Source organism: Mauremys reevesii, linkage group 3 (assembly GCF_016161935.1).
Source record: "Mauremys reevesii isolate NIE-2019 linkage group 3, ASM1616193v1, whole genome shotgun sequence".
In the NCBI taxonomy this organism is placed as follows: Eukaryota; Metazoa; Chordata; order Testudines; family Geoemydidae; genus Mauremys; species Mauremys reevesii.
The window spans coordinates 168,277,035-168,302,684 of record NC_052625.1 but is presented as its reverse complement, the minus strand read 5'-3'; the positions used below and the strand labels follow the sequence as shown (position 1 = coordinate 168,302,684).

At 45.1% G+C, this 25,650-nt stretch overlaps 2 protein-coding genes across 2 annotated transcripts; one reads left to right on the top strand and one right to left on the bottom strand.

The window, feature by feature from the left end:
* The first annotated feature begins 10,211 nt into the window (after window positions 1-10,211).
* LOC120401175 lies at window positions 10,212-11,554 on the top strand. Its single transcript, XM_039530832.1, has 3 exons — window positions 10,212-10,650; window positions 10,801-11,127; window positions 11,537-11,554. The coding sequence occupies exons 1-3, from the start codon at window positions 10,369-10,371 to the stop codon at window positions 11,552-11,554; spliced, it is 627 nt and encodes a 208-aa protein (XP_039386766.1). The 5' UTR covers window positions 10,212-10,368.
* A 2,082-nt stretch (window positions 11,555-13,636) lies between these two features.
* On the bottom strand, window positions 13,637-14,815 carry LOC120401174 (uncharacterized protein F54H12.2-like). Its single transcript, XM_039530831.1, has one exon. The coding sequence runs from the start codon at window positions 14,813-14,815 to the stop codon at window positions 13,637-13,639; it is 1,179 nt and encodes a 392-aa protein (XP_039386765.1).
* Window positions 14,816-25,650: the final 10,835 nt, after the last annotated feature.

Here is a 25,650-nt window from a genome sequence, read left to right as displayed (position 1 = left end):
AGTAGAAATGGTAAGCCACTGGGCTGATAGTACAGCCGTTAATTGCAATAAATTACTTTACAATGTGAGGATTTAACATCCTTGGTTTGGTCACAGAGGGGGCAGGAATAAAATAATGCTAATAAAGATTCAATCCCTTAGAATATATGTATTATAAAGTATGGTCTGAGTTTTTGTATCCCTGTTATGCTACCAAGTATCTGAGCAGGGCTGGTGTACTTCAATATCCACAGTAACCTCATTCGGTAGGGGCCACAATAAAAAAAGATGTGATGAATCAATGTCAAAGATATAGTACACTAGTCTGGAGCACTTTGATTTTAATGCTCTTCTTCAGTCGTGCTGATGATTGTGTGTTCTGTTTACCCAGCTAGAGGGAATACATGATGTGACATTTACGAGTTAGTTTGGTGAAGATCAGTAATAAAAGCATCAGGCTCCAAAAAGGAGGACTGCAGGGAGAACTGCCCTTCACACAGATAACAAATGGTGGGTTCACTGGCTTAATCTGGATGATCAAAAGGGAACAAATTCAGTGCCCTTCATTTCAAACAATGGATTATGCCACACCATCTCCATTTAAATGTCTGCCCTCTACATGCTTATTCACAGAAGTTAACAGGTGTTAATTGGTGTTAGTATTCAACAGCAAATATATCCCATTGTGCGACCCTTTGTTCTCCTCAGGCTAATTCCCAGCTCTAATATAGCTGTCAAACCAGTCTTATTTTTTAAATATCTGTTGAAATCTTGATGCTTATTAGAGGCATTATGTTTAACTTTAATTATTGCAATTACTTAAAAATAACTTCTTTTTTTGCTTGTTTTGGCCAGTATATCACCAGTAGAGGCCATATAGGCAACCTAACTGCTATTTTCATACCAGGGTCTAGATGATAAAAACAACAACCTGAATAACATTTTATATTTGAAAAAGTAAGACTACTCAAATGTTTACAATCCAGATTGCCTGTCTACACAGAAAGTACTCTGCATATATATAAAACAGACAGTACAGGGGAAACTTTCCCAGATCTCTCTGATACAGTGGCGGCAGGGTGCCCTGTGGGTCCCTGCGAGGGCGGCAGTCAGGCAGCCTTCGGTGGGGCACCTGCGGGAGGTCCGCCAGTCTCATGGTTTCAGCGGCAACTCAGCGGCGAGTACGCCGAAGCCGCGGGACCAGCGGACCTCCCACAGGCAAGCCGCTGAAGGCTACCTGACTGCTGTGCTTGGGGCAGCAAAAAACCTAGAGCCGCCCCTGCTCTGATACATACATGCACTGCACATGTGGGGTGGTTCTGTTGTGAAGTACTCAATCAATCAATCATGAAACTCCGTTGTGTTCTGCTCACTAATCCATTCCCACTGTCAGATGTTTTTTTCTATTAAATGTGGGATTTATGCTCCAAAATTACACTTGGGAGAATTTAGCTCTAGGCCACTGATGACTTCAAGGCCTCTGTTCTCTGTTCTCTGTTCTCACAAGGTTAGAAATGAGCACTTCACACCATTAGAAAGGAGATACTTCTAGCTTTTCAGTGAATGGAAAGAAGAATCTAGTAATAATCTTATACACAATAGTGTTTTGTGTACCCATTAAGGCTGCTGAACACAACATATGTAACATAACCTCAAAAGCAAGGAAATGAAAAGTGTCACACCATCTCTACTTCCACCAGAAGACCTTTGCCTCACCATTACCACAACAACCATACATCACAGACAAGATGCCACAAGTTTCAATCTGCCCTAGGAGGTCTGCCAGCCTTCCAGCACATTTCTGGAAAATGTGTTGGCTCCCCATTCCTGTGAATTTGTCTTAGAAAAGCTAAAGAACAAGCCATTTTGAACCACAAGTGATGTGTCATGTAAAAAAACCCCATGAAATTGTTTCCTTTCATGCTAAGATATTTTTTCAAAAGGTCAAGTAATATATGAAGGACTACTACAGACAAAAATGGAGGCGCAATTTTTGCAGATTCAGGGTACGTCTACACTACGGGATTATTCCGATTTTACATAAACCGGTTTAGTAAAACAGATTGTATAAAGTCGAGTGCATGCGGCCACACTAAGCACATTAATTCGGTGGTGTGCGTCCACGGTCCGAGGCTAGCGTCGATTTCTGGAGCATTGCACTGTGGGTAGCTATCCCGTAGCTATCCCATAGTTCCCGCAGCCTCCCCCACCCCTTGGAATTCTGGGTTGAGATCCCAGTGCCTGATGGGGCAAAAATCATTGTTGCGGGTGGTCCTGGGTAAATGTCGTCAGTCACTCCTTCCTCTGGGAAAGCAACGGCAGACAATCATTTCGCGCCCTTTTTCCCTGGATTGCCCTGGCAGACGCCATAGCATGGCAACCATGGAGCCTGTTTTGCCTCTTGTCACTGTCACCGTATGTGTACTAGATGCCGCTGACAGAGGCGATTCAGCAGCGCTACACAGCAGCATTCATTTGCTTTTGCATGATAGCAGAGATGGTCACCAGCTGTTCTGTACCGATTGCTGCCATTGTAAATTGGCAATGAGATGACTGTTACCAGTCCTTCTGTACTGTACTGTCTGCTGCTGTCATAGGTGCCCCTGGCTGAGATCGGCCGGGGGCGCAAAAGCCAAAATTGGGAATGACTTCCTGAGTCAATTCCTCCTTTATGGTATCAAAAAATAGAATCAGTCCTGCCTAGAATATGGGGCAAGTGTACTAGAGATCCAGTGTATCGGAGAACCAGAGAGCACAGCCTCTCTGTGTCAGATCCCCCAGGAATGATGAGCTGCATGCCATTCACAGGGGGTGCCCCTGCAACAACCCCACCTGTTGCTTCCCTCCTCCCCCAGCCTTCCTGGGCTACCGTTGCAGTGTCCCCCCATTTGTGTGATGAAGTAATAAAGAATGCAGGAATAAGAAACAGTGACTTGTTAGTGAGATAGTGAGTTAGTGAGGGGAAGGCAGCCTCCAGCTGCTATGATAGTCCAGACAGGACATTAAGCAGTGTGGGGGAGAGAAGCCCAGCATCCCGCTGCTATGATAGTCCAGGCAGAACAGAATATTTTCTTTACACATGAAGGGTGGGGGCTGATGGAGCTCAGCCTCCTGTTGCTATGATGAAGACGGTTACCAGCCGTTCTGTACCATCTACTAGGAATGACTGGGAGGCCAGCCAGAAGCACTCATGGGCTGATGATGAGGACGGATACCAGTCCTTCTGCACTGTACCATCTGCCACAAGGCTGATGATGACAATGGATATCGGTCATATTGTACCATCAGCCACCAAGGAGGGGGGGCAAGGATGCTGCAGTTCACTGCCGCAGCATCGTGTTTACCAGCAGCATTCAGTACACATAGGGTGACATTTAAAAGAGTCAAGAGACGATTTTTTTCCCTTTTCCTTCTGGGGGTGGTGTGTGTGTGGGGGGGTAAATTGCCGAGCTATGCCCTGAACCACCCAGGACAATGTGTTTGACCCTACAGGCATTGGGAGCTCAGCCAAGAATGCAAATGCTTTTAGGAGACTGCAGGAACTGTGGGATAGCTTGATTCCTCAGTCCCCCCTCCCTCCCTCCATGAGCGTCCATTTGATTCTTTGGCTTTCCATTACGCTCGTCACGCAGCAGTGTGCTGAGTCCCTGCTGTGGCCTCTGTCTGGAGATTTTTTAAAAATGCTTTGGAATTTCATCTTCTGTAACGGAGCTCTGATAGAACAGATTTGTCTGCCCATACAGTGATCACATCTGCATGGTCCACGCTGGAGCTCTTTTTGGATTTGGGACTGCATCGCCATCCGTGCTGATTGGAGCTTCACGCTGGGCAAACAGGAAATGATATTCAAAAGTTCGCGGGGCTTTTCCTGTCTACCTGGCCACTGCATCCGAGTTCAGATTGCTGTCCAGAGCGGTCACAGTGGTGCACTGTGGGATACCGCCCGGAGGCCAATATCGTCGATTTGCAGCCACACTAACCTTAATCTGATATGGTAATACCGATATTAGCGCTACTCCTCTCGCTGGGGAGGAGTACAGAAACCGGTTTAAAGAGCCCTTTATATCAATATAAAGGTCCTATTAGTGTGGACGGGTGCGGCGTTAAATCAGTCTAAGGCTCCTAAAATTGGTTTAAACGCGTAGTGTAGACCAGGCCTCATTCATAAATTTTTTAAAAATTGGATAATACCCCTGCATACACTTCTTCTGTTGGTTGTTTTGGATTTTGGTTGCACCTTGCCACCAAACCTGACATCAGCTCCACATTGTGCAAAAATCTGACACGAGGCAAGGTATGAGGTAGAGGCATGAGGTAAGACACCTCTTCCCTTCCCCAAAAAATTACAATCTAGGTAGTGTCACTTAACTAGAGAAAACATAATTCCATATTCAACATTTTGAAAGCTACTCAGCCCAACCGTATATAAATTAAATGAAATGGTTATGTATTTTGTATATGCAAGGTTCTCTTCTATGATATGGAAAGGTTAACCAGCAAAAGGTTTTCCACCTCAGTAATGGGGTTTTAAGATCCAAAAGAATGCTTTGATTTTGTAGAACAAAAATAGGCAAAATACTACAATTAGAAGCCAGATCGCACACAAAGGTCTGTCATGTTCTAAGTGAATAGCCGTTACTCCAGCTATTGACTGACTTCTGAAGAACTGAAAAAGTGTAAGTCCAATTTTCTGGTGGAGTATGGACAGCGCTGGGAGAGCTTTCCCCCAGCGCTGGCGCGCAGCGCTTTGAAGTGCTAAGTGTAGCCACAGCCTAAGAAGTAATACAACATCTGAACTGGAAATTTACCTGTGACCAGCAACACAGACTTGCTGATGGCAATTGCTACTCTGTTTCTGAGTGTTTAATGTTTTCTTGCACAATTACATAAGCCTGATAACCATATCAATCAGAGTACTTGAAAGAGAAGCCAGCCATACTATTGAAGTGTCTGATAAAATGCTGAGATTATGAACGTGTTTTAAATCCTGTCTGTAAAATAAATAGTTGGGTTTTCTTGATAGCCACAACATGCAAAAACTAAATGCTTCTACATAAAGTCATCCCCTGAAAAACAACCAGATTCCCTGAGATGGATCTACATTGTTTGGGAAAGTGCTTTACATTTCAGACCTAATCTCTCAAATTCTTTTCAGTTTTAGATTAAAAAAGCCAATCATATCATAATAGCAGCAGAAGCAGTCGAACTGTGGTTGAGTGGGGATGAGCTGTCCAGTGAATTTGGCTTATTACAGTCTTTATTAAAACTATAGAAATTGCAAACAAATCTAGTAGACATGAAACTTGTATGAAAGGCCAAACCTTCTGTGAAAGTAGAATAAATTATATTGTAAAAATAAGAATGGATTAAAGAAATGTTGTATGTACCTTTAAGCAGAAATAAGAAATGTTGAAATACAGGTGCCAGGAAAAGAAACATTAGGCATAAACAATGGTGCTAATGGCAAAACATTAACAGAAGATGGGTAGTAGTTAGTAAGGGAATAAAATATGCATGCCTAGCCCAGGTAAACTTATCTGATTCTGCTCCCTTTGTTATCTTGTTAAGTTCTCATCCTTTTATCTGTATAAATAAGATAGTTTGTGTCTTGCATGGGGCTCACATTATCTGGGTGTTATTAGCAGAGCGCTGAGCTAATAAAACAGAGTGGTCTGACAAACTGTGAGTCCTGAGTCTAACTTTGACACTTCTCAAACTATGTTTTACCCACATGAGTAAGCAATATTCTGTATTTTATATCATTCAGAACCGATAGACTGATTTCATGAGTAGATTACAGGTGGGTCTTGTGAATACAGAACTGTGTAAAAATGAACTTCAAACTAGCATGTTGTCTTGACTACAACTTTATTAAAGTTGGAAAGAACAATATCCTTGAAGCATTCCAAGGGACCCAGAAATGTTCCTTCAAGGATAGAATGACATCTTAAAGCTTCTCCTTGATCATTTTAATTTTCTGTTTAATGAAAGTAGTTACAGCCTGAATTTCAAGTTAAAAACTAGTTTCTTTAAATGTTCGTAACTTTTTTTATTAATTACTAATTATGTATTTAAAGACTTTTTTGTGTCTCTTAGAGTTTGAGGGTTTATTGATATATGCTGAATTTACCTTAACTCGGTATATGATTTTACTTCTTTGAACTATTAATGAACTTTAAAAATTCATTTAATACTTTGTATTTGAATTCTTGAACTTCTCCTTGAGATCTGATAACTCTGTGTATTGGTGGAACAGTTGGACTGTGAATGCATCACAACTTTTATCTTCAGAAGAGAATTATAGATAGGAATTAATTTTCTCCTGACTGTAGGGAAAACATTTGGTGTACAGTGTGAATAGGATTCTGGGTTAGCTATCTCAGCTGCTACTTATGCTTCAGATGAGTTTTTGTTTCCCTACAGATCACTTGAGATCAGGAATCCAATTGAATGGCTTCTGGGTGGAATTGGATCTAACTCTAAGACACCTCTGTGTTGGTAATGAGAGGAAGAGATAATATAAAAGAGAGAGGAGAAAGGAACAGGAGTGTTGGGAGACAGCACACTGGATCTTGTTGGTTTTTCTCTTTGAAGAAATGGGCATGCATTTATGTGGGGTAGAGGACAGCTTTAAAAAAGAGTCATAAGTGGCTGGTATTTTATGTAACTCAATGAGGGTATGGCTACACTTGTAGCTGTACAGCGCTGCCGCAGGAGCGCTCCCGCGGCAGCGCTTTGAAGTGCGAGTGTGGTCGCGGTGCCAGCGCTGGGAGAGAGCTCTCCCAGTGCTGCAGGTACTCCACCTCCCCGTGGGGATTAGCTTACAGTGCTGGGGCACTGTTTACACTGGCACTTTACAGCGCTGTAACTTGCTGCGCTCAGGGGTGTGTTTTTTCACACCCCTGAGCGAGAAAGTTGCAGCGCTGTAAAGCGCCAGTGTAGCCAAGGCCTGAGAGTTAAGAAATAATGTTGCTTGACCACAAAAATTCCCAAAGTGGAGTAGGACAGGACAATTCATAATGAAGGAATTTCAAGTCATCATGGACTTTCACTAGAGTCATGGGAGCAGGATCAGAGGAAGGGAGGTTGGTGAGCCAGGACTGAAGGCTGGCAGGAGAGACGTTGCAGTGAGAAAGAGAGGTGGAGGAAAGAGTAAAGTGAAGGGATTGAATTACTGAGTCAATGGAAGAGGTGGAAATGAGAGTTGACAGTGACAAATTATATACATTAATGCATTAAAAGATGTGGAAAGACTGAATGAAGGGGAAAAGGAGAAAGTAAGAGTTCCAGATCCACCTCTTTGTTACAAACAATGAGCCTCTGATACACCCATAGATAAGATCTTCCAAAAAATGAGCCCTCCAGTGATTTAAGATCTAAAAAGCTAACAGTGGAGCATAATCCAGCTACATCGATAACTACATCACCATCCTTCATAGCAGATATGCTTTTCCAAAACAGCTTAGAACTAAGAACCTGAGACCTGGAGATAAAGCATTTTCAAGGAACAGGCTTGACTTTGGAATAAGCTATAGAAATAGAGAAAGCCAAAGCCTTGTGATCTTCAGAACACGCGGAGTAAAAAGTGAAGTTGATGTATAAACAACTGCTATACCCACTGATGGGAAATACTAATCATTGTGAAATCAAGATAACTTTCCCCCCAAGTTTATACAGGTTTTCCTGAGAAATCTAAACAAGCTGTTGTTCAGAAAGAAAGAAATAGTTACATTTTTAAAAGTTTTATATCACAGAGTAAAAGTCTGTGAAATGTAATATGGGGAAACATTCTGATGTTCAAAATAGTGTATTGACAAAGTATTTAGCAAAGTAAAACAGACTTTTGTTAATATTTACTGACTTTAATGAGCAATTACATGATAAAGCAGTCATAGAACTGGAGTATGTATTAAAAGATTAGGGAATTAGCTATTGTTTGTGGACAGATACACAGGCAATAACAAACTATTAGTAAGTACTACAAAAGTTATTTAAAAAGCAAATAATATGCTCAGCTATATATTAGTCAATATAAAAGCATTTAGCAAAGTACACAAGGAATTTATTCATGTTTGTATAGTTTAATTAAGTGTTAATGCATGATTGTGTTTTTCATGGCACACGTGTAAAAGGATTGTGAATGCCCAGACAAAATATAGTCAGTAATGGTGAGAGGTAGAAAATTAAGAGATGTACTATTATGTTTATTAAAAACATGGAGTGTGATTCACCACTGCTTTGCCCCTTGTGTAGATATTTACAGCTATGCAAAGTGGGTGTCTAATTTAGTAGTGTTTCCACTAACTTTGCCTTCATAGCAAAAAGTAGTGGAGAATCAGGCCTTGATATCTATAAAGTATCACAACAATCAGATAAATTAGGGCCCAACTGTACTCCTATCAAGTGAGATCCACTGGGCCAAATTCTGATTTTAGTTAAACTGGTGTAAGTCTAGAGTAATTCTACTAAAGTTAATGGAATTACACCATTGTGTATTTGAAGTGAATGAGGACAGAATTCTAGTCAATGACTTCAAAGGCACTGAAGCAATTCCTTAAAGTTAAGAATACTTTCAGTTTGGGTAGCAGATATTCTTAAAAGTTTCCAACCAAATGATTTTGAATCTATGCAACTTGAGTAAAAACATTTTGAATTACAAAAAAGTTTAGTCATAAAAACGAGTTCCAACGTATGCCTAGAACAAAAAGAAAATAACACTTTTCTAAGGGCCACAGTTACTACAAATAATAATAAACGTATCTCAGTCTAATTCTTTTCATTTAATCTTATTTCTAACATATGCATTGTCAATTTAAGAATCTAGGAATTAATCTTACTACTATCTGTCCTGCCCACTCTGCTGTATTTAATTCATTATTTTATTGTAGGAAGAATGTATCACTTCCTTCTTCTTTACTTTGATCTCTGCACCACTATCATTTGCTTCCTCTTCTAAATAGTCTCTATCTTCACTTCAGTCCACCAACATTTTGGTTTGCCCAGCAGCATTGCTTCTTTTCAAATTAGAGTCAGAAAAGAGAGAACCTAATTTTGCAACAGCTGAAATAGATGTCAACATCAGTGCGATGTCACTCCCATGATGTGCTACTGGTCCGCAGTCCCCTAACATCTCTTCAACCCATAAGCAACAGCTGTGTGTTCTGATTCTCAAAGATGCAAAGACAGTCAGGAGTGGCAGGCTTTTAGTGGACATTAAAAAGAAATTGAACAATCTGTAGTAACATGTAGAACATCATAGCATAATATCTGGCAACCCTGGTGATGCCAAGGAGGCAGACCCCCCCCCAATATTCGCTATCCAGGTAAAGCAATCCCACAGATGCAATGTCACAGAGAAAATGGAAAATGTCAATGACAAACTAGGGACCCACTGAATACTTCTGACCCCTGTGATATAGCATGGCCAGAGGGCAGCAAGAGATGATAGATGGGAGATATGTAAGCCCCAGGATGATGAGAGGCTGCTACAGATTAATTAGAGCACCTGAAGACAGTCACCTGATAAACTCCCCCTGCTTCAATCAGACAGCGGGAGGAGTTGAAGCAGAGTGAGTAGTATAAGGGCCCTACCATCAATCAAACCCTAACCCCGCCCCTAACCCCGCCCCTTGACCCCTGTAGTCCCTCCCACCTGTCACCGGAAGTCCCACCCTCTGGGGGTATTACTTCCGGGGTCAAGATGGCCACATGACCGGAAGTGAGGTGGGTCATGTGACCCCTCTAAGAACTCCTCCCACCCCCCTCTACCAATCAGGAGGGGTTTCGTCCCGGAAGGACCACCCCCAAGAAGAGATTTGCCCAATCAGGGTGACTTCCGGGGCGGGTGACCGGAAGCGAAGTGGGTCATGTGACCCCTCTAAGAACTCCTCCCACCCCCCTCTACCAATCAGGAGGGGTTTTGTCCCGGAAGGACCACCCCGAGAAGAGATTTGCCCAATCAGGGTGACTTCCGGGGGTGGCCACATGACCGGAAGCGAGGTGTGTCATGTGACCCCTCTAAGAACTCCTCCCACCCCCCTCTACCAATCAGGAGGGGTTTCGTCCCGGAAGGACCACCCCGAGAGGAAATTTTGCCCAATGAGGGTGACTTCTGGGTTGGGGTGAGCGGGCCGGAAGTGGGTCGTGTGACCCCTCTAAGAACTCCTCCCACCACCCTCTACCAATCAGGAGGCGTTTTGTCCCGACAGGACCACCCCGAGAGGAGATTTTGACCAATCGGGGTGACCCCTCTAAGAGCTCCTCCCAAGGCCCTCCGCCAATCCGAGTGCAGCACCATTACCCCATAAGTCCCAGCGCCGGACAGAGGAGGCCATTTCTTACCAAGCACACGTGTTTTAGAAAAGCGTGGAAAGGCTGCCGAGAGGAAACATGGACTCCTTCACCACCCCCGTCAGAACTTCGGACTTTGTTTTAGCCCCGAGGGTCTTTGACCGTCCACGGAAAAGACGTTACATCAGCGACAGTTCTGAGGAGGAGGGTGTGACTTTGGGGAGCCCTTTGGCCCAGCCGTTGTTGGATACGCCGGACCCCGACCCCAAAACCCTCGTGAGACACCCCGAGGAGCCTGATGGTCTCTCTTTGTCCAACCCCTCAGATTGCCACTTGGGAGAGTCACCGGTGGACAAGGCAAACGGAAAAGAAGGCGCTCAGGTAAATGAATGATTAAGAAACGGCGGCGGCGGTGGTGGTGGTGGAGGAGGTAACGAGGCTAGGAACCGGGGGTTTGTGTAAAAATTAAAGAAAACCAACCAAGCAGCTGGAGTACTTACACTGTTTCTTTTTTTTTTTGAAAATTTTTAGCAGCTCGACGATGCCTTTCTAGAGGACCCAGAGCCCCTGGACAGCGTTGCATCAAGCAGCGAAGATGAACCGGGCCCACCATGTTTTTGCTCAACACCAATACAAATTGTTGAAGAGGGCTCCGAGGATGATGGGTTTGAGGAATTTAGGAGGAGGCTTGGCATAGAACTATCCGAGCCAGTGCCACGTCGTGAGCGTAAAAAAGTTATGCGGACTATTGTACGCGTTGCTGTTTATGCTGTTCTTAAACATTGCCTTAGGGAAAAGCTTTTTGAAGATTGTGAGGGCTGTGCTATAGATGCGCCAGCCCAACGACACCATGACTGTGTGACTTGGACTTCAGTGGATATAAACTGCAAGCTCCGGGCCCTGTGTGCTGAGCTGTGTTTGGAAAGCTTATTAAACACTGTTATTGCCATAGGTTATGCTATGCAATGTCTGTACCTAACCCAAGAACATTTAGCACAAGGGGTGACTTTGATAAATGCTGTGCAATTCAGTGAAGACCCTGACCGTGTTTTAAAGAAAATGACCAAGCCGGAAGATGCCTGCTTACAATGTTATATTGATCGTCTAGTTCGCACAAAAAGTTACAGAACCCTGCTTAAGAAAAAGACTATTTGTAAGAAATCTAAAAGGCTTAAGTTAGAGAATGGTGAGGAGGCAAACATGCGATATAAAACTTGGTAGCTGTAAATTTAAAAAAAAGGGGGTTGTGATTATTGTGTTTTGTTAGAAGGCCTTTTGCCCTTAAGTTTTAATGAAGCATCTTGGTTTGTTTTGAAGGAGTTGTATGTCTTTTTAAAATAAAATAGTTTGTGAGAATTAGCTTTTGTGTTTTTGTGCTTGTGTGTGAAATGTATGTTGTGGGAGGGGGGGGGAAATATCCTTAAAAAAAAAAAATGTGCTTACAATAAAAAAAAATAGAGCCGGGACTAGTTCAGACATGTTTGAGTATAAATCAGTTAATATGGAGATATACTTATCTCATGAGACCTGCCTTTTTACTAGCAGGACCAAATATTCATTTTTACCCCAGATCAAGGATTGAACTTACAACCCTGGGTTTACCAAACCATTACTCAAACCACTGAGCTATCCAGGCTCTGTTGAAATGAATGGATTTAAGCATACACAACCCTCACCCCCCACAACCCAGCTCACAAAAGGGAGTGTTGCAGTTTACCTGTGGTGATTAAATTAACCTTTTAGCAACTATTTGAAAAACAATGGGCATGAGAGGCTATAAAAATCTTAGCTGTGCTGGAGTTTGTCCTTTTTAACAGAAAACCTTCTTGGAGAGCTGCTGGACTCAAAAAGAGGTAAGACCTTGTGCCTTTAACTCTGAAACTATAAAGCCACTTTTTGCCCAGGCTGTCTTAGTAAATAATGGTGCCTGTATGTATTTCAGGGGTGGATCTGTTTAGCATGGAACCAGGCCAAGGTAAAAACCATTTTAACTATAGTTGTGCTTAATACTGTTAAAAAAAAAAAGAAAAGTATTACCCAGGTTGTATAGGGATTTGGTGGTAATACTAACATGTTTCTGCTTGCTCTATAACCTGAAGGCACACATGGGGGGGAACAGAACAATCATGTCCCTGCAACACTTTATCCCATAGTAAAAGGTAACTTTTTTTTTTTGCAACTGCCTTTTAAATGCATGGTTTGGGGCTTTTTTCTTGTTTGTTTGAAAAGTAACATGTGGCTTTTTGAAAAAAGTGTGTGTGGCTGCAAGCATGATTTGGTGTGTGTGTGTGTTATAAAGCTGGGGCATAGGTTTTTTTAAAAGTATTTGGTTTTTACTGTACATAATGTGGGGGGGGTTTATGGGGAAGGCCCAAACACACATGGGTTTTTAAATGCATGGTTTTTTTTTTTCTTGTTTGTTTGAAAAGTAACATGTGGCTTTTTGAAAAAAGTGTGTGTGGCTGCAAGCATGATTTGGTGTGTTATAAAGCTGGGGCATAGGTTTTTTTAAAAGTATTTGGTTTTTACTGTACATAATGTGGGGTTTGAGGAGGGGGAAGAGCAGCTGGAGTACTTACACTGTTTCTTTTTTTTTTTGAAAATTTTTAGCAGCTCGACGATGCCTTTCTAGAGGACCCAGAGCCCCTGGACAGCGTTGCATCAAGCAGCGAAGATGAACCGGGCCCACCATGTTTTTGCTCAACACCAATACAAATTGTTGAAGAGGGCTCCGAGGATGATGGGTTTGAGGAATTTAGGAGGAGGCTTGGCATAGAACTATCCGAGCCAGTGCCACGTCGTGAGCGTAAAAAAGTTATGCGGACTATTGTACGCGTTGCTGTTTATGCTGTTCTTAAACACTGCCTTAGGGAAAAGCTTTTTGAAGATTGTGAGGGCTGTGCTATAGATGCGCCAGCCCAACGACACCATGACTGTGTGACTTGGACTTCAGTGGATATAAACTGCAAGCTCCGGGCCCTGTGTGCTGAGCTGTGTTTGGAAAGCTTATTAAACACTGTTATTGCCATAGGTTATGCTATGCAATGTCTGTACCTAACCCAAGAACATTTAGCACAAGGGGTGACTTTGATAAATGCTGTGCAATTCAGTGAAGACCCTGACCGTGTTTTAAAGAAAATGACCAAGCCGGAAGATGCCTGCTTACAATGTTATATTGATCGTCTAGTTCGCACAAAAAGTTACAGAACCCTGCTTAAGAAAAAGACTATTTGTAAGAAATCTAAAAGGCTTAAGTTAGAGAATGGTGAGGAGGCAAACATGCGATATAAAACTTGGTAGCTGTAAATTTAAAAAAAAGGGGGGTGTGATTATTGTGTTTTGTTAGAAGGCCTTTTGCCCTTAAGTTTTAATGAAGCATCTTGGTTTGTTTTGAAGGAGTTGTATGTCTTTTTAAAATAAATGCAAACAAGGTGTAACCCTGTGCAAACTCCTCCCGGTCAATAAACAAAGAACGATCTTTCATGTGTTTACCAGCTGTCTGTACCAGATTCATGTATTCTCTCACGCAGCGTCCTGCCTCGAAGTCCGGTTGCAGAGGCTTGGTCGGTACCTGTTCACCATCCACATACAAGGCCACAAAATTTATATCGTAATGTTTAAAATGAAAGGGATTTTTAGTGTAACTTCCGCTAAAGGCATCGTTATCCACAAACCCTAGGACGAGCATTTTGGGTAACTGTCCCAAAAACAGGTTCTCCTGGTTACTGACCCTGCTGCCCGCAGGGATGCTAAACACTTTCATTCCCACACGGTCCACGGGGTATTTAGCATTAGAGGCAAGCAGGGCCTCCGCGTGCCCCAGACGGACACCCGAGGCCACCCATACTTTCTTCACAAAAAGGGACGCTGATACAATGCGCAGTTTAAAGCCTTCAGCCGCGCTGCCCATTAAACAGAAAGCGTCTTTACTGCGCGTCAGTTTAATTTTCACATCCACTCCGTTTAACAAAAGTTTTTCTTGAAAAAACAGGTCACTGTGTAGATGGCCCAGCAGCTCTACCGTTCTGCTTTCGGCCGTCAGCTTTGCACGCCTCACAAACCCTAGATTCCTTCCATCCAACTCTGTTTTTTCATGTTGTCCAGCAGTGTCTTTGTAAAACAGACCGGCAGAAAATTGCGTGGCGAGGGTGTCATCGCTGTAATTGAGCACTGATTCTATAAAGGCCCTGTAAGGATAACAATTGTTGCTTTGGCTTACAAGGCGGTCTCCCAGCGTAACATCCAACTGGCTGAAAATAGAGGCCACAGGGTAATTCACCAGGCCCACTTCGGCGTCCGCGGCAAGTTCGGTTCCGTCTCCTTTTACAATCTTGCAACACAGGTAAAGCAGCGTGTTGTTTAAATCCATATAATCTATGCCATTCCCTGCTATAAAAAAGTCAATGGGGGCAGACTCCGTAACGGCCGATAGAGGTGGCACCTCAATGTAAATGCTTTTTTCGATGCTGGTCTGCGTAGGGGCTATTTGAAACAAGTCTAGTTCGGATTTGGCGCACTCTTCAGACCCGCAGTGAACAAAAGCCATATCGATTAAAATATGTCTCTTTTAGCAGGCAGCGCGCGTCTCCTCTTTAGACCAGGCTTCCTCTTGGACTTTCGTTTATGGCTGGCCCTGCGTGTCAAAGCCCTTCTTTTAAAGGGTTTCGGGGGACCTGTGCGTCGCGGGTATGACGTATTTCTCTTTCTCTTCCTCCTTTTAATGTACATCAGCCCCGCTCCTTCCTGTGAAGCTGTATTCCCCACCTTCTCCAGAACAGCCCGGGAGACATGACCTACCACGTCTTTAGCTATGTTTTGAGCGGCAGTTTTTACGTGGGGTTTAATAATCTCTAGCCCTCTCCTCAAAAGCGGTACAGCTTTTCGAAAGAGGCTACGAAATATTCCACCCACACCAGCCCCGTACATCACGGGGGCCCCATGATATCCAGGAAGGGCATATCCAGCCTGGGCTTTGTAATAGTTCCTGTAGATGGTGGGGTCACCATAATTTTTTACGATCGCCATAATAGTGTTTTGCTTTTTTTCTTTTTAGAAACCTCGCTCTCTCCGCGGTCGCAAATGCAGCTTGACGATCACCTTGCCAAAGCGAAATGAAACGCCTCTGTTCTGATCTGTCTTTATTTCAATGGTAATGGTGTCGATGTGGTGTTTACTGACAGGGACGTAATGAGGTTTATCGTAGGTGATGGTAACAAACTCATTGTTCCTTCCTCGGACAGGGACGCAGCGTAACAGGGGAACAGAAAAGTCCCCCACAAACTGGTACTCTACGATATCCGTGTACAGATACAAGGAGTTAAAACCCCCTGTGATGTCTGCCGAGAAGGAAAATTTTTGACGCTATGCTTGGGGCCCAAACCCAGAATGTTAGCTAGCTCCCGCCAGTAGAAAACCCGTACATAACATCGGTAGATTTAAGTCTCACTTTTCTGCCCACAGGGTCGTAGTTCATGACCACCTCAGGTGGTCCGGGTGACGAGCCACGGCGCTGTTCATATGCTCCAGTAATTCAGGTATGGTCGAGTAATAACCTCGTCGTAGGATAAAATTCCACGTCGTATCTCCAAAGGTGATTTCAAAAGGGGTGTCTTCATTGATAGTATTCCAGCTGTGCGGGTATTGTATTTCCACTAACCCCACCTCCCAGGCACCAGGAAGATCCAAGGGCTTAATTAGCCGTATTGTAAAGTTCGAGATGGTGTTTTGGGGAAAAACTGCAGAGCTGGCATTGCTGGGCAAAGTGATGTAAAACCCGCCATCGCTCATTATTAATTTTTTTCTTCTCTGTCTTTTGCAGGAGGATTTTTTTTCTGTTTCGTGTCTAAATGTCACAGAGCTGAGAAGCTTCCACCCAGCTGTTAAACTTATCAGGCCAACCCAACCATTTCACCAGTAGCTGTTTTTTTCTCCCTTTTCCTTTCTCCGCTAGAATTTTTTCAATCCTGTAAATCCTGTCTCGTTTGGGGTTTACTTTTTGTAATTCTTCAGGGTAAAAAGATCCAGTCACTACCTCACCCTCATAATCTTTTAATCGGTAGACAGGTCTTTGGCTCCTGGTTAAGGCTTCATCCACTATGAATATCTCATCGGTAAACATCTGTTCATAACCTTTTTCAAAAGCGCCTTTGGTTTTAGATAGTCTCACGTGGTCACCTTTTCTAAAAGGGGCAACAACCCGTTTTATTTTAAAACCATCTCCGTAAACCGTTTTCCATACCTTCAGAGAATTTGAAGGGTTAACATCAAGGGGTCTGGTACGTATAGTTCTGTGAAAGCTCTGGTTGTAACTCTTTATAAAGTCAGGTAAGACGTCAATGTAGCGAAAGGTGTTATGGGCTGTAAAATATCTCCACATCCTAGTTTTTAAAGTTCTGTTAAATCGCTCCACAACCCCTGCTTTGACTTCATTATTAGTAACAAAATGGTGAACCCCATGCCGCTTTAACAATCCACTTAAAGGTTTGTTTAAAAATTCTTTCCCCCGATCGGTTTGTAATTTTTGAGGCACGCGACCTTCGCTGAAAATAGCTTTAAAGGCCTTGGATACTTCACCACCCGTCTTGTCTTTTAGGCCTAAGGCCCAGGCATATTTGGATAGAATGTCTATCACTGTTAAGATGTACTTAAAACCGCCGTTGTGTTTGGAGAACCGGTGCATATCCACCAAATCTGCCTGCCACTGCGCATCCACATCTGAAACAATGGTCTTGTTTCTTTTAAAATGTATTCGAGCCGGTTTGTGTAAAGTGTAAGCATCCTGGTCTGAAAGCCAAGCTGTTACTTGTCTTCTATTTAAAGTTTTACTATGCTTTCTAGCCTCTCGAAAAAGAGGGTTCACTCCGCCAAAGCTCCCAACTTCCCTGGGATTGTAATATATTTTCTTTAAAAGAGCCGTCGGCGTAGACATGACTGCTACTGGTACCGTCTTTTACTACCACAAGTATGGAAATGGACACGCTCATATTGACACATTTAAATAAATTTTATTAATTGCCTGGTTTAACATAATCTTTTTTTTGTTTGTTTGTTTTGTTTTTACAGACAGCTGTAAAATGGACGCCATAACCCCCACGGTAAGTCTGAGCTGGTTCATTCTTCCATTTTGTTTTTACAGACGGCTGTAACATGGACGCCATCACCCCCTGGTAAGTCTGAGCTGGTTCATTCTTCCATTTTGTTTTTACAGACGGCTGTAAAATGGACGCCATCACCCCTGGTAAGTCTGAGCTGGTTCATTCTTCCATTTTGTTTTTACAGACGGCTGTAAAATGGACGCCATCACCCCTGGTAAGTCTGAGCTGATTGATTCTTCCATTTTGTTTTTACAGACGCCTGTAAAATGGCCACCATCACCCCCCTGGTAAGTCTGAGCTGGTTCATTCTTTTACTACCACAAGTATGAAAAATGGACACGCATGCTCATATTGACACATTTAAATAAAAATTTTATTAATTGCCTGGTTTAACATAATCTTTTTGTTTTGTTTTGTTTTTACAGACGGCTGTAAAATGGACGCCATCACCCCTGGTAAGTCTGAGCTGGTTCATTCTTCCATTTTGTCCTTTTTTTTTTTTTTTTGGCTTAAAATCTGTGAAAAGGACATGAGCAAAAACAGCTGATGTTCGATCTATTTACTCCCACCGGGTTACTGATACGCAAGTTCTTTAAGGCGTCTAGAAAGGCATCGTCGAGCTGTTGAGAGATTTTCAGAAAAAGAAACAGTATAAGTACACCAACTGCTTGGTTGGTTTTCTTTAATTTTTACACAAACCCCATTCCTAGCCTCATTACCTCCTCTTCTACTGTCGTTTCTTAATCATTCATTTACCTGAGCGCTGTCTTTTCCGTTTGCCTTGTCCACCGGTGACTCCTCCGAGCGGCGATCAGGCTCTGAGGGGGTGGACAAAGAGAGGCCATCAGGCTCCTCGGGGTGCCTCACGAGGGTGTCGGGTTTGGGTTCCGACGTATCCATCAACGGCTGGGCCAAAGGGCTCCCCTCGGTCACTCCCTCCTCCTCCTCAGAACTGTCGCTGACGTAGCGCCTGCGCCACATAAGTATGGTGCTTGGGTCTAAAACAAAGTCCGAAGTTCTGACGGGGGTGGTGAAGGAGTCCATGTTTCCTCTCGGCAGCCTTTCCACGCTTTTCTAAAACATGTGTGCTTGGTAAGAAATGGCCTCCTCTGTCCGGCGCTGGGACTTATGGGGTAATGGTGCTGCACTCGGATTGGCGGAGGGCCTTGGGAGGAGCTCTTAGAGGGGTCACCCCGATTGGTCAAAATCTCCTCTCGGGGTGGTCCTGTCGGGACAAAACGCCTCCTGATTGGTAGAGGGTGGTGGGAGGAGTTCTTAGAGGGGTCACACGACCCACTTCCGGCCCGCTCACCCCAACCCAGAAGTCACCCTCATTGGGCAATGTGCATATCCACCAAATCTGCCTGCCACTGCGCATCCACATCTGAAACAATGGTCTTGTTTCTTTTAAAATGTATTCGAGCCGGTTTGTGTAAAGTGTAAGCATCCTGGTCTGAAAGCCAAGCTGTTACTTGTCTTCTATTTAAAGTTTTACTATGCTTTCTAGCCTCTCGAAAAAGAGGGTTCACTCCGCCAAAGCTCCCAACTTCCCTGGGATTGTAATATATTTTCTTTAAAAGAGCCGTCGGCGTAGACATGACTGCTACTGGTACCGTCTTTTACTACCACAAGTATGGAAATGGACACGCTCATATTGACACATTTAAATAAATTTTATTAATTGCCTGGTTTAACATAATCTTTTTTTTGTTTGTTTGTTTTGTTTTTACAGACAGCTGTAAAATGGACGCCATAACCCCCACGGTAAGTCTGAGCTGGTTCATTCTTCCATTTTGTTTTTACAGACGGCTGTAACATGGACGCCATCACCCCCTGGTAAGTCTGAGCTGGTTCATTCTTCCATTTTGTTTTTACAGACGGCTGTAAAATGGACGCCATCACCCCTGGTAAGTCTGAGCTGGTTCATTCTTCCATTTTGTTTTTACAGACGGCTGTAAAATGGACGCCATCACCCCTGGTAAGTCTGAGCTGATTGATTCTTCCATTTTGTTTTTACAGACGCCTGTAAAATGGCCACCATCACCCCCCTGGTAAGTCTGAGCTGGTTCATTCTTTTACTACCACAAGTATGAAAAATGGACACGCATGCTCATATTGACACATTTAAATAAAAATTTTATTAATTGCCTGGTTTAACATAATCTTTTTGTTTTGTTTTGTTTTTACAGACGGCTGTAAAATGGACGCCATCACCCCCTGGTAAGTCTGAGCTGGTTCATTCTTCCATTTTGTCCTTTTTTTTTTTTGGCTTAAAATCTGTGAAAAGGACATGAGCAAAAACAGCTGATGTTCGATCTATTTACTCCCACCGGGTTACTGATACGCAGGTTCTTTAAGGCGTCTAGAAAGGCATCGTCGAGCTGTTGAGAGATTTTCAGAAAAAGAAACAGTATAAGTACACCAACTGCTTGGTTGGTTTCTTTAATTTTTACACAAACCCCATTCCTAGCCTCATTACCTCCTCTTCTACTGTCGTTTCTTAATCATTCATTTACCTGAGCGCTGTCTTTTCCGTTTGCCTTGTCCACGGTGACTCCTCCGAGCGCGATCAGGCTCTGAGGGGGTGGACAAAGAGAGGCCATCAGGCTCCTCGGTGCCTCACGAGGGTGTCGGGTTTGGGTTCCGACGTATCCATCAACGGCTGGGCCAAAGGGCTCCTCGGTCACTCCTCCTCCTCCTCAGAACTGTCGCTGACGTAGCGCCTGCGCCACATAAGTATGGTGCTTGGGTCTAAAACAAAGTCCGAAGTTCTGACGGGGGTGGTGAAGGAGTCCATGTTTCCTCTCGGCAGCCTTTCCACGCTTTTCTAAAACACGTGTGCTTGGTAAGAAATGGCCTCCTCTGTCCGGCGCTGGGACTTATGGGGTAATGGTGCTGCACTCGGATTGGCGGAGGGCCTTGGGAGGAGCTCTTAGAGGTCACCCGATTGGTCAAAATCTCCTCTCGGGGTGGTCCTGTCGGGACAAAACGCCTCCTGATTGGTAGAGGTGGTGGGAGGAGTTCTTAGAGGGGTCACACGACCCACTTCCGGCCCGCTCACCCCAACCCAGAAGTCACCCTCAGTGGGCACAATTTCCTCTCGGGGTGGTCCTTCCGGGACGAAACCTCCTGATTGGTTGAGTGGGTGGGAGGAGTTCTTAGAGGGGTCACATGACACACCTCGCTTCCGGTCATGTGGCCACCCCCGGAAGTCACCCTGATTGGGCAAATCTCTTCTCGGGGTGGTCCTTCCGGGACAAAACCCCTCCTGATTGGTAGAGGGGGGGGTGGGAGGAGTTCTTAGAGGGGTCACATGACCCACTTCGCTTCCGGTCACCCGCCCCGGAAGTCACCCTGATTGGGCAAATCTCTTCTTGGGGGTGGTCCTTCCGGGACGAAACCCCTCCTGATTGGTAGAGGGGGGTGGGAGGAGTTCTTAGAGGGGTCACATGACCCACCTCACTTCCGGTCATGTGGCCATCTTGACCCCGGAAGTAATACCCCCAGAGGGTGGGACTTCCGGTGACAGGTGGGAGGGACTACAGGGGTCAAGGGGCGGGGTTAGGGGCGGGGTTAGGGTTTGATTGATGGTAGGGCCCTTATACTACTAGAGTGGTTTGGTGTTGGAGCAGAGAGCAGTTTGAAGGAGAGCAGCTTGGAGGGAAGCAAAGGAGGGTTTGGAAGAGTTCTGTGGTGGGCTGGAAGACCAGGACCCTAGGTAAAGGAAAACCCAGCTTGTATGGAGCAGAGGGACTCCACAGGCACAAGGAGTTGGGAGAAACCTTGCCCAAGCAGAGATACGGAGAGGGATAGCTCAGTGGTTTGAGCATTGGCGTGCTAAACCCAGGGTTGTGAGTTCAAATCTTGAGAGAGCCATTTGGGGATTGGTCCTGCTTTGAGCAGGGGGTTGGACTAGATGATCTCCTGAGGTCCCTTCCAACCCCAGGGCCGCCCAGAGGGGGGGGGGAAAGGGGGCAATTTGCCACGGGCCCCGGGCTCCGCAGGGGCCCCCAAGAGAACAGCGGAGGCTCCCGCCTCCGCCCCTCTCCTGGAGCCTCAGCGCATCAAGCGCCGTGTCTCCGGCGGAGCCCCTGAGCCCCGCCCCGCTCAGAGCCGTGTGGGGAGCGGGCGGGGCTGAGAGCTCCGGGCTGAGCTCCCCTCCCTCCGCTGGGCCCGGACCTCACAGCCCCGCCCCCTCCCCACGCGGCTCTGAGCGGGACGGGTCTCAGGCCCCGCCGGGGACACGCTGCGGCTGTCGGGCGAGGCGCTGAGACTCCAGGTGAGGAGGGAGCCGGGGGTAAGAGGCTGGGGCTGGGGCCTGGGCAGGGGGGAAGCTGGACCCGCCACCGAAGCGCAGCCCGGTCTTCCGCCGCGCCGAATTACAGCCCCCGCCGCCGAATTACCGCCGAAGACCGGGCTGCACTTCGGCGGCGGGTCCCGCTTCAGCGGTAATTCGGCGGTGGGGGACTCCCGCCGCGGGTCTTCGGGGCACTTTGGCGGCGGGTCCCGGAGCGGAAGGGCCCCCCGCCGCCGAAGACCCCAGGCCCCCGGAATCCTCTGGGCGGCCCTGTCCAACCCTAATAATCTATGATTCAGGAAGCCCCCCAAGCTGAAGGGTCAGAAAGGGAAGTAGTCCAGGGGAAGGAATTGCTAGCTCAAGTGGTTTATTGCTATCCCTAGGGCTCCTGGGCTGGGACCTGGAGTAGAGGGTAGGCCTAGGTCCCTCCCTCTCCACTCCCCTTCTCTGGGATAGTAGTGGGACAGTTAATATCCCATATCAGGGGTGAGAAATGGTGCCCTGAACACCCCCACAAAAAGAGAAAATGTAGGACCCATCATAGTAGTGCCAGCAATTTGCCACACCCCCCATGTAACAACCGTGCACTATATACAAACTCCAACAGTGTGGTTATGTCACCAGTAGACAAGATCCCTCTCAGTGAATTTATTTGAGCAGAGTCTTGTCTCGTGGTATCATATTGGACAATAGGATGACTCATGCAGAGATCTCTCAGTCTGGGACCAGGAAAATCTAAAAATCTCCTAGATAAGCCTAGTAAATATTTGTGTTTGTTTGGGTAAGGCAATTGGGAACAATATGAAACAATAAGGGATGTAATATGATTTTTTTCCCTGGTAATGCCTCACAGGGTGATTCTCCACCATTTTTTCCAGACAACACCAGTCATGAACAGATGCTGTCAGTTTAACAAGCCCGACAGTTACTAGTCACTCTCTCCTCAGCCTCCTTTCCCAAATAGTGTTAACAGAAACAGAGGCATGGACAGGTGAAAAGATGCCTCCACTCCAATACCAATTCTTCAAGTGGTCTCACGTGTGTATTCTACACAGGTGTGTGCCTGCCCAGCATGCTGGAGAGTTTTTTGCAGTGGTACCCTCTTGGGCAGCACATGTGCTCTGCACATCCTCATGGCCCCCACTGAGGCTATAGAGGTGCTTCTACTCCAACCCCCGCTCTGTTCCATCATTCCATATGTGGCCTCAGTCAGAGCTCTGTATGTGATTTACCACATGGTTTGTTTTCATGTGCATAATTAGCTAGTTTAGCTTTCCTTTTATCTGTAAACAGTTAGTAATTTAGAACCTGTTGGGTTTTTTAAAATTTTATTATGTTTAAGTTACTCTTGGTGCTAAGCACTGTTGGCATGCAGCACTCTCCAGGCTTTAAACACTACCTGCTGTGTGGGGTGTCTATTCAGAATAGCTATCCTCACACATACTGATTTTTGTACCTTTATTGAGGGCTGGTGCAGTATCTGCCATTCTTTCAAAAAGAGAGTGCAAATTTCCATAGACCTATGCCTCAAACACTACCTAATGGAGCAGGCGATGAGGCCCACCTCAGATCCAGGCCCCTCAGGGGAGCATTCAGATTTCCTTCTGCCAGCAGAGACCATGTCTGTGTTTGCCTCTGAATGACCCCTGAACTCTGATTCTTCTCTGTGGGGGAAGAGGGGTCGTTGTCCTTCAGATGCTTCCCACTACAAGGCACACTAGTCAAGACCATCAGACAATCAAGATCAGTCAATGTTGAAGAAAAGTTCTTCTTAATAAAAGACTCTGGGGGTATCATCAGCTTACAATAAAATATTTTGGGGACTCATCTGGTACCCAGAGTAGATCTGTTATTGGCCTGGTACCATGTCAGGAGGACCTCAGAACTGTACTGTCAACTCTAGCACCACCTATGGGAAGGCCATTGAATACCATATCAACAGGCTCTGTTTTGGTACCGTGAGTCACTGGCAAAGGATTTGCTTTGTCTGTCTGTTCCAGACTTTTCTGTGGGTCAGGAGACAATTATTCTGTCAGCACCTTTTTTGGTGCAGGGCTTGGCACTTTTGTCAGCTCTGGTTTAGAGACTTTTGGTTGTGCCAACACCAGTACCTGATAAAAAACATGGTTTTTTGGGGGTTTTTTGGGGGTTTTTTTGAGGGGGTTTCTTTTTGCCTTCCTCTGCGGCATGGGTCACTTGCAGGTTTAAACTAGAATAAATGGTCTATTCTCTGTAACGTTAAGTATTTAAATCATGATTTGAGGACTTCAGTATCTCAGCCAGAGCTTATGGGTCTTTTATAGGAGTGGATAGGGGAGGATCTGTGGCCTGCAATGTGCAGGATGCCAGACTAGATGATCATAGAGCTGGGAGTCGCTGGTGTTCCTGGGTTCTGCTTCTGCTTCTCTATAAAATCCAGTTGATGTTTCCACTCTCTCTTTCCTTCTCCTCCATGGCTACTTTTTGGGTTTCTGCTTCCTTGGCTTTTGCTGCTATCTCTGTTTGTTTCAGCTCCAAGGCACTCATATGTGCTACTTCCTTGACTTACTTCTGGGTCCAAATTTCCCCTTCTTTTATCTCTATGGCACTTTTATGCACCACCAAGCCCCTGGCAGCCTCTGCCTGTGCAGTCTCTTTGGCTTGTTTCCAGGCTTCTGTTTCTTGTTGTTTCAGTTCCAAAGCCCTCTTATGTGCTTCCTTTTCCTTTTTCATCTCCAACTTTTTTCAATTTTATCTTAAATTCTGCTTCTCTGAAGTTGGACGTCTTTTTCTCTTTCCTCATCCTTTAATTTGGCCACTTTAACTTTGTTTCCTTATCACCCATTTTTATATCTTTCTGTTCCTACTCCCTTTCCCTGAAATTAGCAAACAGAACATAACAAAACTGCAACCTTTTCTTGGACTGCTCCTAGCCACCATACTTAAAATCACCGCACCAGTGTATGAAGTTCACATCTCATTCAGTACAACAGGCTGTGCATTTCACGCTACTCGCTGCAGCATTGTGACATCCCCCAGGGTACAATCTGGACTGTTGGATCATTGTGTCCCCTTAATTCTCCAGTCTTGTGTACACTATGTCTGTTTTTGCTGTGAACTGCCACTCACCCTAGCCTCTAGCATGCAAGTTACCCCCAAACATATAGCAGAGTGCTATGTCTAGCCACTCTTGAATTACATATAGGGTGACTGGTCTATGACCTTTTTCATGTTAAGTGCCAGCAATCTGGTTCAATTTTGGTTTAGGTGGAGCCAATACTTCCTGTATAGGCTCCCCCTTTCCCAAAAGTTTTCCCAGTTCCTAATAAATCTAAACTCCTCCTCCCTACACCATTGTCTCATCCACACATTGAGACTATGTAGTTCTGCCTGTCTAACTGGCTTGCATGTGGAATTGGGAGCATCTCAGAGAATGCTATCATGGAGGTCCTGGACTTCAGCCTCTTACCTAGCAGCCCTAAATTTGACCTCTCTCCTATCCTTCCCTATACCATTGGTACCTACATGTACCATGACCACCGGCTCCTCCCCAGCACTACACATAAGTCTATCTAGATATCTTGAGAGATCTGCAACCTTCGCACCAAGCAGGCAAGTCACCATACGGTTCTCCCAGTCAACGCAAACCCAGCTATCTTTGTTTCTAATAATCGAATCACCCATTACTAATACCTGTCTCTTTTTAATAGCTGGAGTGAGAGAGGATACCACAACATCATCTGGAAAGAGGGTCCCAACATGGGATTGTTTCCCTCTGCTCCAGTTAGATGCTCTCCTTCCCTGGGACTTTCATCCTCCTCAATAGCACAGAGGCTGTCAGACCGGGAGTGGGACTGTTCTACTGTGTCCCAGAAAGTCTAATCTATGTACCTCTCTGTCTCCCTCTGATCCTCCAGTTCAGCCACTCTGGTCTCTAAAGCCTGTACACGGTCTCTGAGGGCCAGCAGCTCCTTGCACCGAATGCACATACGCTACATGCCCATAGGACAG

What these genes read in the sequence shown, in the direction of transcription:
- LOC120401175 (XM_039530832.1), top strand. Translation starts at nt 10,369, where the DNA reads ATGGACTCCTTCACCACCCCCGTCAGAACTTCGGACTTTGTTTTAGCC. An exon ending in ACGGAAAAGAAGGCGCTCAG is followed by an intron (nt 10,651 to 10,800) that starts GTAAATGAATGA and finishes GAAAATTTTTAG; the next exon opens with CAGCTCGACGATGCCTTTCT.
- LOC120401174 (XM_039530831.1), bottom strand. Translation starts at nt 14,815, where the DNA reads ATGGCTTTTGTTCACTGCGGGTCTGAAGAGTGCGCCAAATCCGAACTA.